Source organism: Garra rufa, chromosome 20 (assembly GCF_049309525.1).
Source record: "Garra rufa chromosome 20, GarRuf1.0, whole genome shotgun sequence".
Taxonomy (NCBI): domain Eukaryota; kingdom Metazoa; phylum Chordata; class Actinopteri; order Cypriniformes; family Cyprinidae; genus Garra; species Garra rufa.
Window position 1 is genome coordinate 32810758 of NC_133380.1, and position 12735 is coordinate 32823492.

The window sequence follows — 12735 nt, forward strand, 5'->3', positions numbered from 1 at the left end:
TGTTCTCATTTGTATGCATCTTTGGATAAAAGTTTAAATGATTAAATGTAAATATCTTTAAATTTTACTACATATAACCAGTGATGGGAATAACAGCGTTATAAATAAACAGCATTGCAGCATTACTTTTTTCAGTAACAAGTAATTAAACAAATTACTGTTTCCAATGGCGTTACTGACAATAAAAATTAGGTAAATGAGGTAAATTCTGGCTTATTTCGACTTATTATTCCATTTTCTTCCTGAAATGATAAGTAGCTGAGATGAACTTGATGAATGTTCACGTTTGTTTATGGAGGTGATGTGGATTTTCACCTACATGTCTGTGCGTCTCACTGACGTTTGCAAATTTAAAAGCGGAGCCACTCGTGGGCATGATTATATTACAGATGAGTTAAGACGTGAAAAACTGGAGCTCACTTTGTTATCATACAAATAACTTTATCAGAGATTATTTGCGTTTGACGTAAAGTAGACATTTCAAGACTTCTATACATATATTACAAAATAAAAGACATGAAAACATGAACATGAAAACCCCAAGACAAAACAAAACCCCATGTTACAATAAAGTAACTACTAAATATAACTAATTACTTTTTTTAAAGTAACATGCCCAAAATTGCATATAACTGCATTCTCATAGGCTACATACATCTGTAATAATGCTGCAAAAGCAACCTAAACTCATGAAGAAAACGTACCTGTAGCAACTTTTTCGCAAGACGTGAAATACATATTGATATGTACGTTTCATGACATATTCAATGTGAAATGTCCACTAAGTTGTGTTAAAAGAGTGTTCATGTTTTTCCATGGAACAGATGAACACACATATGGTACGTTTAATGTGACGTTGGTTTTGTACGTGTCACTGCAGTTCTGACTTGAAATGTCAATTGAGTGGCGCTATAACTCTAATGCTCCATGATGCTTTAAAATAACATACCATCTGCACTACACCTAAACCTACCTGACAGTATGAATAGAAGCAAATTTGATGTAAAAACGCAATCGCAAGCATGCCGTTTTAGCTTGTTTTTCAGTCTTTCATCTTTCAGCTCTTTTATTGTGAGTCATGTTTTTCAAAGGATTCGTACCCAAGGATTCTGCTTCCTAAGTCTAATTCTGTGCCGACTGAGCTTTATTAAAAATAAAGGTGTTTTTGCAGTGATGCCATATATAAACAATTTTGGTCCCTCAAAGAACCTTTCAGTGAACAGTTACTAAAAGAACCATTTTGAAGAACATTTTAAAATCTAAAAGAACCTTTTCCGACTTTTTCTGCATTTGAAATGTTCCATGGAAGTTCAAGGTTCTTCATAGAACCATTGATGCCAATAAAGAACCTTCATTTTTAAGAGTGTTGTTATGTCTGGAAAGCAAAACATATGTAGCTGTAATCATGTGTATGAAAATGATTACAAGCGCTCTCTGTTTTCCACTACTAGTGTTTATTTTTGTTGGAAACTGCAGAGATATGTACTTATTGGTATGTATTTCGCGTCTTGTGAAAAATTTTGTTATATTAATCACCTCCATGTTTTTTCAACATTATATGACTTACCTTTTTCTCAATGAGGTACAACAAAAGAGCTTTAGCTGAATGTTGACACAACTCTTTTCCTTAATAGAAAAGCACACAGTGACCACAAGCTTTCAAGTATTACAATTCTGAAAAAAAAAAATATATATTTTCTATATAATGAAAGCTGTGATTAGGTTCTCTAAAGCTCCAGAAAAAAAAGACATTTAATGTTTCATAAGTCCATGCAACTCTGTTTTACATAATATATGTATATGTATATTATGGTATATTATATTATGGTAAGTAGAATACTACACTGTAAAAAGTTTTTACCAGTTTCAACTTAAAAACATAAGTTTAGCAGCTGCCTTAAAATTTTAAGTTAAACCAACTTAAGTAATTTAAACTCATAAGTTGTGTCAACTAATTTTGATTGTAATAAGTTAACATGACTTGTAGTTTTAAGCTGATTTAACTTAAAACTTAAGGCAGCTGCTGAACTTAGGTTTTTAAGTAGAATCTGGTGAAAACTTTTTACAGCGTACATATTACAAGTCCCCTGAAGCCATATGGTAGCATTGTGTAAGGAACAGATCAAAATGTACAACCAGTCTGGTGTACAATGTGATTATGCAATCTGAGACTAATTTCAAAGATTATAAAATATTTCTTAGGTCCTAGGGCAAAATCAGCAGTCTTGGATGGCTGAGCGTGACATGCTCACTGATGGCTGATTTATTGCCTTTCTGATTAATTGACATAGTTGTACATTATATGGGCCATCTAATAAACAACAAAGCGCCGCAATTAATTACATGTGTGTATGAGAAATCACAATGAAATAAAAAGAGTGAGAGAATCACAGCTAAAAATGTTTTAGACTAGCTAGGGATAGTTCACCCAAAATTGATAATTCTGTCATCATTTGTTCACCTTCCTGTCGTTCTAAACCCGACTTAAGAAAATGTCTGTGTTTTTTTTGTCAGTATTGTTTGGAACGTAATGTTTTTTTTTTTTTTTAATATCTACTTTTGTGCTCCACAGAAGAAGCAAAGTCATTCAGACTTTGGACAACATCAAGATTAATCATCATTCACTTAATTCTCTGACTGTACTATTACAATTGCAGTGTATGACCACTTTTGCAACCACACACTAACTCAGGACACTTTGACTTTGTTACTTTTCCTTTCTTATTTTCATTTCCAGGCAAAACCAACTTTATTGCCAACATTAGCACAAGGGGATTTGCGAAAATGTTAAAACAGATGTGAATGTAACCAAAAACTAAATTTAAAAATTGGGAAATAACAAAGTTTTTAGAAAATAAACTTTAGATATTTGAAACTTGAAAGCATAACGTGTGTGTTTCCCACAGAAGAAAGTGATATGGATTTGAAACAATATGGATGAGTAAATAATGACAGAATTTTAATTTTAAACAATAAAGAATACTGAACTGAATGTAAGGTTTTCAAACATTTATAGTAATTGCAAGTTACGTGCAGTTAAATGAAAATATATTGTAGTTTAAATCTAGATCCAATGCTTGTTTTGGACCCAGCATTTATGGTAACCTAAAATGTACTTAAATATGCAGAATCTGCAAAATGTTAATTATTTGACCAAAATAAGAGGGATCATACAAAATGCATGCTATTTTTTATTTAGTACTGACCTGAATAAGACATTTCACATATAAGACATTTACATATCGAGGAAAGAGAAAATAATAGTTCAATCTATAAAAATGACCCCGTTCAAAAGTTTACATACACTTGATTCCTAATACTATGCTGTTACCTGAATGATCCACAGCTGTGTTTTTTGTTTATGAATCCCTTGTTTGTCCTGAACAGTTAAACTGCCCCCTGTTTTTCAGAAAAATCCTTCAGGTCCCACAAATTCTTTGATTTTTCAGTATTTTTGTGTATTTGAACCCTTTCCAACAATGACTGGATGATTTTGAGATCCATCGTTTCACACTGAGGACAACTGAGGGACTCATATGCAACTATTACAGAAGGTTCAAACTCTCACTGATGCTTCAGAAGAAAAAATGATGCATTGGGTGAAAACTTCAGCCAGGGGTGAAAACGTTTAAACAGAATAGGATGTTTTCATTTAGTACTGCCCTTCAGAAGCTACATAGAAACTTTCCCAGAAGACAAAATAAGTTAAATTTACCCTGATCTTCAAATTCAAAAAGTTTTTAATACATAATTTTTCCTTCTGGAGCATCAGTGTGTCACGGTTCATAGATTCACTCACTCAGTCTGTTGTTTGTTTTGTATCATACACGTGTTGTGTGGGTGTGTGTGTGTTATTGTTAGTGTTGGGTCGAGTCCACCTAAGTCGAGTCCGAGTCGAGTCCGAGTCTTTAACCATTCGAGTCCGAGTCCAAAATGGGGCGAGTCGGACTCAAGTCCGAGTCCAAATGGGGCGAGTCCGAGTCGAGTCCGAGTCCAACTAAACACTACTGTTTTTCAGTATCTTAATCTTGTTTTAACCTTTACAACTAGAATAAGGCAATGACAATTTAAATATAAAAAAGCAAACCGCTATTGCATATTGCCATTTGGATTTTTGATTTCACACCATCTTATAATTAGTGTCCTGCTCAGCAAACTTTAAAGTCATGTAACAGAAGTTATAACTTATGTATTGTGACATATTTCAGAGTGAAACAGCTTTTAGAATGTGACAAATTATAGGGCTGAACAGGACTTAACTTTATTTGCTGTTATATAGTAAATGTATAAATTCAACGGGGTGGGTAGGAACCTTAGTGAATGAGACCTGAGGAGCAGAAAATTCACCTCTTATCTCTGATTTGGGGTTTTATATGACAAATGGTAAGACCTTAGACGGGGTAGATGGCATTTTAATTTTTTTTTTTTCTTGGATGAAAATGAGGCTGTGAAAATGAGTTTTTAAGTAGCAGTCTATGGAGGCCATGGAATAAAAGAGTAAAAAAAAGTAAATTTGAGTTTATATTTCAAAATGCTGACTTTATTTTCACAATTTTGAGATTATATCTCACAATTTTGATAAGAAATTACATTCTCCCTTTCCCCTTCAGCTCAAAATCATGAGTTTAAATCCCACACTTCTGACATTTTTCCCCTCAGAAAACTCTGAGTTAATTTGAGTAATAAAGTCCAAAATACAAACAACATATAAAAAAAAATCTGATTTGTGAGATAAAATAGGCAAATTTAATATGACGCAGTCTGCTGCAGCAGGTTTACTGTCGCTTTAAGACCGGATGCACAGATCATATTTTGTGACACATCTGTATTTCTCCCAACTGTTCACTCCCAAATTCACTCAAGACAAAAAAACCGACTGCATTTGCATTAATACTCTCCAAGACGGTGCATTTTGACATAACTTTTCATGTACGTGTGTAGCAATAACATGCAAAGGAAAACTTTATTCAGCATTTGCACGCTGACTGAGAGGCGCTTTCGGTGAGCACGCTTTGGGTGTTTGTGTATGCATTGCAAAGAAACCAGCAGGCTTTCAAGTTCTGGCAAGACTTTTAAACATGTGTGAATGCTGAATGTCACTTTCATAATAATGCATCGAGTCAGTAAAATTTCTGTCAACTGTCCCTGGACTCGGCTGGACTCGGCAATTATTCCTGAGTCCGAAAAGCTTAAGTCCGAGACAAGTCCGAGTCAAAATACATCCGAGTCCGTGACAAGTACGAGTCCGCTAAAAATTTAACTCGAGACTGGACTCGAGTCCGAGTACAAGTCCGAGTACCCCAACTCTAGTTATTGTTTGAGCGCTCAGGTGATCGCTGACGAGCTGATCACGTTCAGCTGCGGCTCGTTAGCCTGGCTATTTATTCCGGCTGTGTTTGTCTCTCGTTGTCAGATCGTTGGTTTATGTCATCGGTGCCTGGCTGTATCTTCGTGTTTCTCATCCAGTTCTCCTCCGCTGTGGATTCCTGTTCCTGGTTCCTGTCTATCCCGGTTTTCTGCTCGTCCTGGTCACCACCTGCTTTGCTGACTGCTTTGCTTTGCTGACTGCCATATCGCATTACTGGATTGTCTTTAATAAACAGCACTTTATATCATTCACATAACGATCGGAACCACTATGGATTCAGAGAATGCCCCGACCATTCAGGACTTCCTGTCTGCCAGTAATTCTCGGATGGATCGTCGAGGAACAGATGATAGCCACGGGTAGAGCTGTGCAAGCCCTGGTAGCGCAGGTTTCCGAGCTCACCACTCAACTTCAACATCTGAGATCACCCGCTGCGCCCACCCCGCCGCCACCCCCTCCCCTCGCTGTTAATATTGGAACGCACCATGAGCCACGTCTGCCGACTCCTGAAGTCTACACGGGTGAGCCTAATTTGTGTAGGGCGTTTTTTGACTAAATGTTCCATGTTTTTTTCACTACAGCCCCTCCCTTTTGCCACGGAACAGTCTAAAGTGGCATTGGTACTTACCTTGCTGTCGGGACGTGCGGCTCAGTGGGGGACGGCGGTGTGGGAGAACAAACATCCCTGTTGTGTCTCGTTCCAACTGCTCTCTGAAGAAATGAGGCGAGTTTTCGATCGGGCCATCATCGGCCGTGAAGCTGCCAGCATGTTGGCCGACCTGAGGCAGGGCAGTCGAATGGTCTCGGACTTTTCCATTGAGTTTCGGACCTTGGCTGCGGAGAGTAAGTGGAACGAGGCGGCGCAGTGGGATGTGTTCCTGCATGGGTTGGCCGACCGTATTCAAAAGGAGATCTTTGCGTTGGAATTACCTCCCGATCTGGATGGACTCATCTCATTGGCTCTCCGGGTCGATTCGCGTCTCCAGCGACGAGACCAACTCGTCCGTCATACATTCGGATCGGAGTTTCCTAATCACACCATCAACGACGCCCACAATACGGTCGGTCCCACATATGAATGTGAACCCATGCAGGTGGGTAGAGCTCGGCTCTCCCGGGAGGAGAGGGACCGGAGGAGGTCCAAGGGTCTTTGTATGTACTGCGGCGCGGCCGGTCACTTTCGTATTGACTGTCTGGTAAAAGGTCAAGCCTAACAGTAGTACCGAGGTTACTGTTGGGTGGGATATGGCACCACAACCCTCATCATCTACTCTCCTCCCGGTGAGATTGCAGTGGACAGCCAGGACCCACAACTGCAAGGCTCTGCTTGACTCCGGAGCAGAAGGTAATTTTATGGATTTTAGTCTTGCCCAACACCTTCACATCCCCATAACAACCCTCAAACAGAAGATTTCTGTTAATGCACTCAATGGACAGACACTCCCCTGCATTACCCACACCACCTGCTCCGTATCCATGATTACCTCGGGTAATCATAAGGAGGAACTCGCCTTCCTGCTTACAGACTCCCCTTTGGTCCCTATTGTCCTGGGCCATCCCTGGTTGGTCCGACACAGTCCTAGGGTGGACTGGGGTCGCGACTCCATCTCCACTTGGAGCGAGAACTGTTATTCTTCCTGTCTCTCTTCTGCCTGTTCGTCTGTGTCTTGTTCTTTGTTGCAGAATGAGTCGGTGAATCTGTCTAACGTGCCTGAGGAGTACCGGGACCTGAAGGAAGTGTTCAGTAAGTCCAGGGCTGCTTCTCTCCCTCTGCATCGTCCCTATGACTGTGCTATAGACCTATTGCCAGGTATGTCTCCGCCTAAGGGCAAGTTATACTCGCTTTCTGCTCCAGAAAGGGAGGTCATGGAGAACTATATTTCTGATTCTCTGGCAGCCGGGCTCATCCGCCCTTCCTCTTCTCCCGCTGGGGCAGGATTTTTTTTTTGTGGGTAAGAAGGATGGCTCTCTGCGACCTTGCATTGACTACCGAGGGTTGAATAACATCATGGTAAAGAATACCTATCCTTTACCGCTGATGTCTTCAGCCTTCGAGAGGTTGCAGGGAGCATCCATCTTCACCAAGTTGGATTTACGTAACGCCTAACATTTGGTCCGCATAAGGGAGGGGGATGAGTGGAAGACTGCGTTTAACACCCCCAGGGGGCACTTTGAATATCTGGTTATGCCCTTCGGGTTATCCAACTCCCCCGCTGTCTTCCAGGCACTCGTTAATGACGTGTTGAGAGACATGGTCGATCAGTTCATTTATGTCTGATTTTTTCTTCTTCTCTCCAGGAACATGTTCAACACGTCAGACGAGTGCTCCAGAGGCTGCTAGAGAATGGGCTTTTTGTCAAGGTGGAGAAATGCGCTTTCCATGCACAGTCGGTTCCGTTTCTAGGATACATCGTCTCGTCGGAAGGAGTGCGCATGGATCCTGACAAGGTTAAGGCTGTGGTAGATTGGCCAACCCCTGATTCCCACAAGGCCCTGCAGAGGTTTTTGGGGTTCACCAATTTCTACCGGCGTTTCATTCGCAATTTCAGCCAACTAGCCGCTCCTCTGACCGCCTTAACCTCCACCAGAACGACGTTCAACCTCAAGGGCCGCTTCGTTTCAGCTCCCATTCTCATTGCTCCTGATCCCACACGTCAGTTCATGGTGGAGGTTGGATGCATCAGAGGAGGGGGTAGGTGCGGTTCTTTCCCAGCGCGCTCCTTCGGATGATAAGATGCACCCTTGCACGTTTTTTTCTCATCGCATGTCCACAGCCGAACGTAACAACGATATTGGTAACAGAGAGTTGTTGGCAGTCAAGTTAGCATTGAAGGAGTGGCGTCATTGGTTAGAGGGTTTGGGGGTGCCTTTTATCGTCTGGACCGATCACAAAAACCTTGAATACATCAGGTCCGCTAAACGACTCAACTCTAGGCAGGCTCGGTGGGCTCTCTTTTTCGGCCGTTTCGATTTTTCCATCTCGTACCGTTCCGGGTCTAAGAACATCAAGCCCAACGCCTTATTTCGTGTTTTTGACTGTTCGGAGCGTCCGTCCACTCCCGAGGCTATTATTCCTGAGAGACTTGTTGTCTCCACTCTCACCTGGGAGATTGAGACGAGGGTTCGCACAGCCTTAGAAGGAGTAACACCTCCGTCCAGATGCCCACCGGGTCGATTATTCGTGCCGGAGAGAGTAAGGTCTCACGTTATTCGGTGGGGTCATTGTTCCAATGTCGCTTGCCACCCAGGAGGAAGTCACACTAGGTTTCTCGTTAAACGACGATTCTGGTGGCCATCCATGGCTCATGACATCCGAGATTTTGTTTTGGCCTGCTCGGTCTGTGCTTGTGCCAAGACTTCTAACCGACTTCAACCGCTGTCGCTGTCGGTTCCTTCGAGACCCTGGTCCCATATCGCGCTAGATTTTGTTACTGCCCTCCCGCCCTCCCAGGGCAATACAGTTGTTTTGACCGTAGTGGACCGGTTCTCGAAGGCGGCTCATTTCATTCCCTTGCCTAAATTACCATCTGCCAAGGAGACAGCGGTCACTTTAGTAGATCACGTCTTGGTCTTTTGTATGATCCCTCTTATTTTGGTAAGAATCTGCAAGGTGTATGCAAACTTTTGACTTCTGTTCAGCAAAACAGTTGCACATTTAATGCAATTTTGAACATAGTGTATATTAGTATCAGTCACCAAAACTGTGCTTCTTTAAAGCATGACAAAAATGATTAAAATTAATGGTTTAAAATGCACTTCAAAAATGATTAAAATTAATGGTTTAAAATGCAAGTAAAACATATGTATAATAATTAAACAAGTATAATTTTTGCTTGAATTCTTCCTTTGAAGACCAAATGATTTTAGATCACTGTATTGTCTCGTCACGTGTGGAACTGGAGTTTAATAGTATCCTTGAACAAAAGTGAAATTCTTAAGTGAAAAGCTTTATGTTTTAACAATAAGGGTTTTGCCCGCACAGCAAGATTAAATAGATGCGATGACAGCTTTAGAGTATTTGAATCGCAGCTATTTGGCATGAAATGGAGAAACTTGACTCAGTAATTTATCTCAGCCCAGCAAGTTTAGGCATCACCTGTCACACCTCACACTGATACTTTGGCATTTCAAAGATACAAAGATAAGAACCCCTAAATCAATCACGAAGAACTAGAGCAAGCACAAACACATGCTCGATGGCATTGAACCAACAGGGTAAATGGATTTTCTTAAAAAGGGTGAGGCACTAAAAGACAAACTTGTTTTTACTACAAAGCTTCTCTCATTAAGCAATTAAAATCTAATTTAAAGGCTAAATTAAACAGTGTCGTTATTTTTGGTTGTTTGGAATAACGTAATAATATTAAAATAACAGTTTATAAATTGATATTAGAGTCTAGATTAGTGTCATAAAATATTTCAGATGGGTTTAACACACAAAAGGGAAACACTTACACAGTTGCAACACTTTATTATAAAAAAATGAATTAAATGTATACATACTGCCCTCTTACCCACTCACTCACTCACACACACACACACACACACACACACACACTCACGAACACGCTGTTTACAGGTTATGTATGACTAAAACATTAAAAAGAAAAATATATATACAAACAGTATAAAAAGATACATATGGAGCATGAAGACAAAAAGAGCAAACATTCACAGTTCGTACATTCATATTGTTCTAATACAATGAACAGAAGAAGACCATACACTAGTTCATTATGAACCTCTGAATGAAGATAATTCATAGGTGTAGAAAATATGAATCAGCAGGATTTATAGTGGTATAAACTAAATATTGGTGTGTTGGTGATATACACATTTTCATTTGCATTAAAATACAGTTTGGTCTGCAGTGGCGCGATGAAAGCTTCCTCTGAAACTCGTACACTACACATTGACTGTGTTTTTCCCATTCAGTTTCTGTACCAGTTGTTGTACCCAGGTTAGTCTTGGATCAACACAGACCGTCCTTAATTTCTTTGTCGTCTTTAATGTTAAGCTGTTTGAAAACCAAAAAAGGACAATGAGAAAAAGAGATAATTAGATAATTCTCCAAGCATGGTTGTTAAATTGCTGCACAATTACTGGTACAATGAATTCCAGCTTTCTTAATGACTTTGTTGATGTTTTATGTCGTACTCACACAACAGCAGGAATGTTACATCCTCCATCTGTTTCCTGCTGTCTGTAACTCACGACATGTCTCTTGAAAGCCTTCTTTGGGATCACACTTGCATACTTCAAACAGCAGTTTTCATAGGAACCTGAAAATAAATCATTGTTATGTTTAGTCATTTGATGTCTCTTTCTCTCTCTTTCTCGCCGTCTCTAAACCTGACGCAGTAAAATACTACAGAGCCTGTCTACATTGAATGTGACGCGATGCGACACGACAAATCCCTGACAAATGGCCGTTACAAATCATTTGGACTTTGTATTAGTACGGCATAAATACAACGAGGCATCAGTTTACTATCGGGCATTTGTCGTGTTGCGACGCGCCGTATCCAGTGTATACAGCATCATAATGGATTCGATTGTCTTTTGTCGTGATGCGACAAATGCGGTTTCTCTCGTTTACAAAGAAAAAAAAATAGTGTAGAACACATTGAATCAATCATGAAATGTTAAGGAAAACTGAAATAGTGTTTTATGTCAAATGTATTTCAATAATCTGTTTTGGTTACAACTTCGAAAATCATGTTTACATTGTTTCCTGCAATTGTTAGCTATTTTTACTTGATTTAACCTATAGAAATTAGTTTTAATGCTATAAATTGTATTTAGAGTGAATCCGTGATGTCATTATACATTGCATATACTTCATGCTGCTTCTTCATATATCATTTACATTATTTAATATAAACTGTTAAAGTTTTCCTTTGCATTTAATAACAAAAGAAAAACATGCTGGAATGTTTTAAAACTCTAAAACCAAAAAAGTACATATGTAGAAATGTGCAAAATCACAATTCAATATTTAAACAATTGATTTTTACGTCAGTAGTAATGCATAATGAAAGTCATTTCACTTAAATAACCACTAAAGTCTTACCTTGTGCCACACTGGGATACATGCAAGCCAGCAGCAGAAGCAAAACCAGGATTTGAAACTTCATGGCTGAACGTTTCTCCATAAAAGCTGTAAGAAAAGACAAGGAAATATTAGTGCATTTTTGATTTTATGATGTGCATCCACCAAGCAAAATCACATGGCTATAAAGTGCTGAATAATGTTTCTACTGTAGACTGCTTTTACCTCAGAGATTCTCAGAAGAATGATGTTGTTCTTCACGGCTAAAGCTGCTCTAATCTCCTCCTCTGCCTCCTTTACACTTTTTATAGCAACAAAACCTGAAACTCTGCCACGCCTCCCTGTCACATTTTGCCTAGATTTTACATTGTGCTGCGTTTGAAGATGTTAATGTGAAAGTGGATGCCGCTGATTGACTCTGTTGTTTTGACAAATCTCAATTGACTTAAGAGTTCCCGCATTAGAAGCATAAACAGGATGCCTCAAGCGATATCTCTAATATCTCAAACCTCTATATTTGGTCAGCAGAGAGATGTATCAGCATGAGGGAAGAAACCACTGGGAGTTTTTTACAGCCCCCATTTCTCGCCCCTGCTTAGTATTGCACAATACATCATCTTTGCCAAATCCTTTCCCCCCTTAACATCTGCTTTTAGAACGTTTTATGGCCTGTTTGCCAATACAAACATATGAAATGCAATATTGTGCAACGAGATTCCTTTAAATTGATCACACTTTTTGAAAATGTCCAGCGGTGCATGTTCTTCCTCCCTAATTGGTGTCTCAACTCCGCTGCCCATTTACTATCTCGGTTCATTTGGCCTTGACCTGACACAAATCTGCAGCATTTTGGCAGCGTCTTTATGAAAAAATATAGATATCTTTGCTTTTTTGACAGCTAGTGATCTTTTGCAGGTGTTTGCCAGCAAGACTGACAACAATTCATGAGGTGCCAACTGGAGTTCTGCCTCATATAGGGGGAATTCCATTTTAATACACAGCATTTAACCAGAAGATGTGGTGCATCTTACTTGTTGCAGACATTTCCAGGCTGACGCATGACCTCTAGCCCTGGAATTCCGCAGAAAGCGCAGTGTTTTATGAGAAGCTCCACTTCTCGACCAAGTCTTGAATTCACTACTTGCAAAGAGAACCCCATGTTCGCTTTCAAAGATCGTCAGAAGACACTTCATTCTCTTTTGGGACCCACATTTTATGTTTTCCTGCAAAACTGATGACTGGAATGTTAAATAGTCCCATATGGAGAAGTGTTGTGTTGAGTTATTTAGTAAATCCTCTTGTAAACTTTTCTCTA

At 39.7% G+C, this 12735-nt stretch overlaps 1 protein-coding gene across 1 annotated transcript; it reads right to left on the minus strand.

The window, feature by feature from the left end:
* Window positions 1–9819: 9819 nt before the first annotated feature.
* Window positions 9820–11716, minus strand: ccl25b (chemokine (C-C motif) ligand 25b). The gene is made up of 4 exons (XM_073825955.1): window positions 11646–11716; window positions 11442–11528; window positions 10530–10650; window positions 9820–10385 (listed from the first exon to the last, which is right to left on the minus strand). The coding sequence occupies exons 2-4, from the start codon at window positions 11521–11523 to the stop codon at window positions 10274–10276; spliced, it is 315 nt and encodes a 104-aa protein (XP_073682056.1). The 5' UTR covers window positions 11524–11528; window positions 11646–11716; the 3' UTR covers window positions 9820–10273.
* Between the last annotated feature and the right edge of the window lie 1019 nt (window positions 11717–12735).

Excerpts from the sequence above, each read along its gene's own strand:
- ccl25b (XM_073825955.1), bottom strand. The coding sequence starts at position 11,523 with ATGGAGAAACGTTCAGCCATGAAGTTTCAAATCCTGGTTTTGCTTCTG. Across the intron at positions 10,651-11,441 it reads GTATCCCAGTGTGGCACAAG|GTTCCTATGAAAACTGCTGT; the intron begins GTAAGACTTTAG and ends ATTTATTTTCAG. Across the intron at positions 10,386-10,529 it reads TGTAACATTCCTGCTGTTGT|CTTAACATTAAAGACGACAA; the intron begins GTGAGTACGACA and ends GTTTTCAAACAG.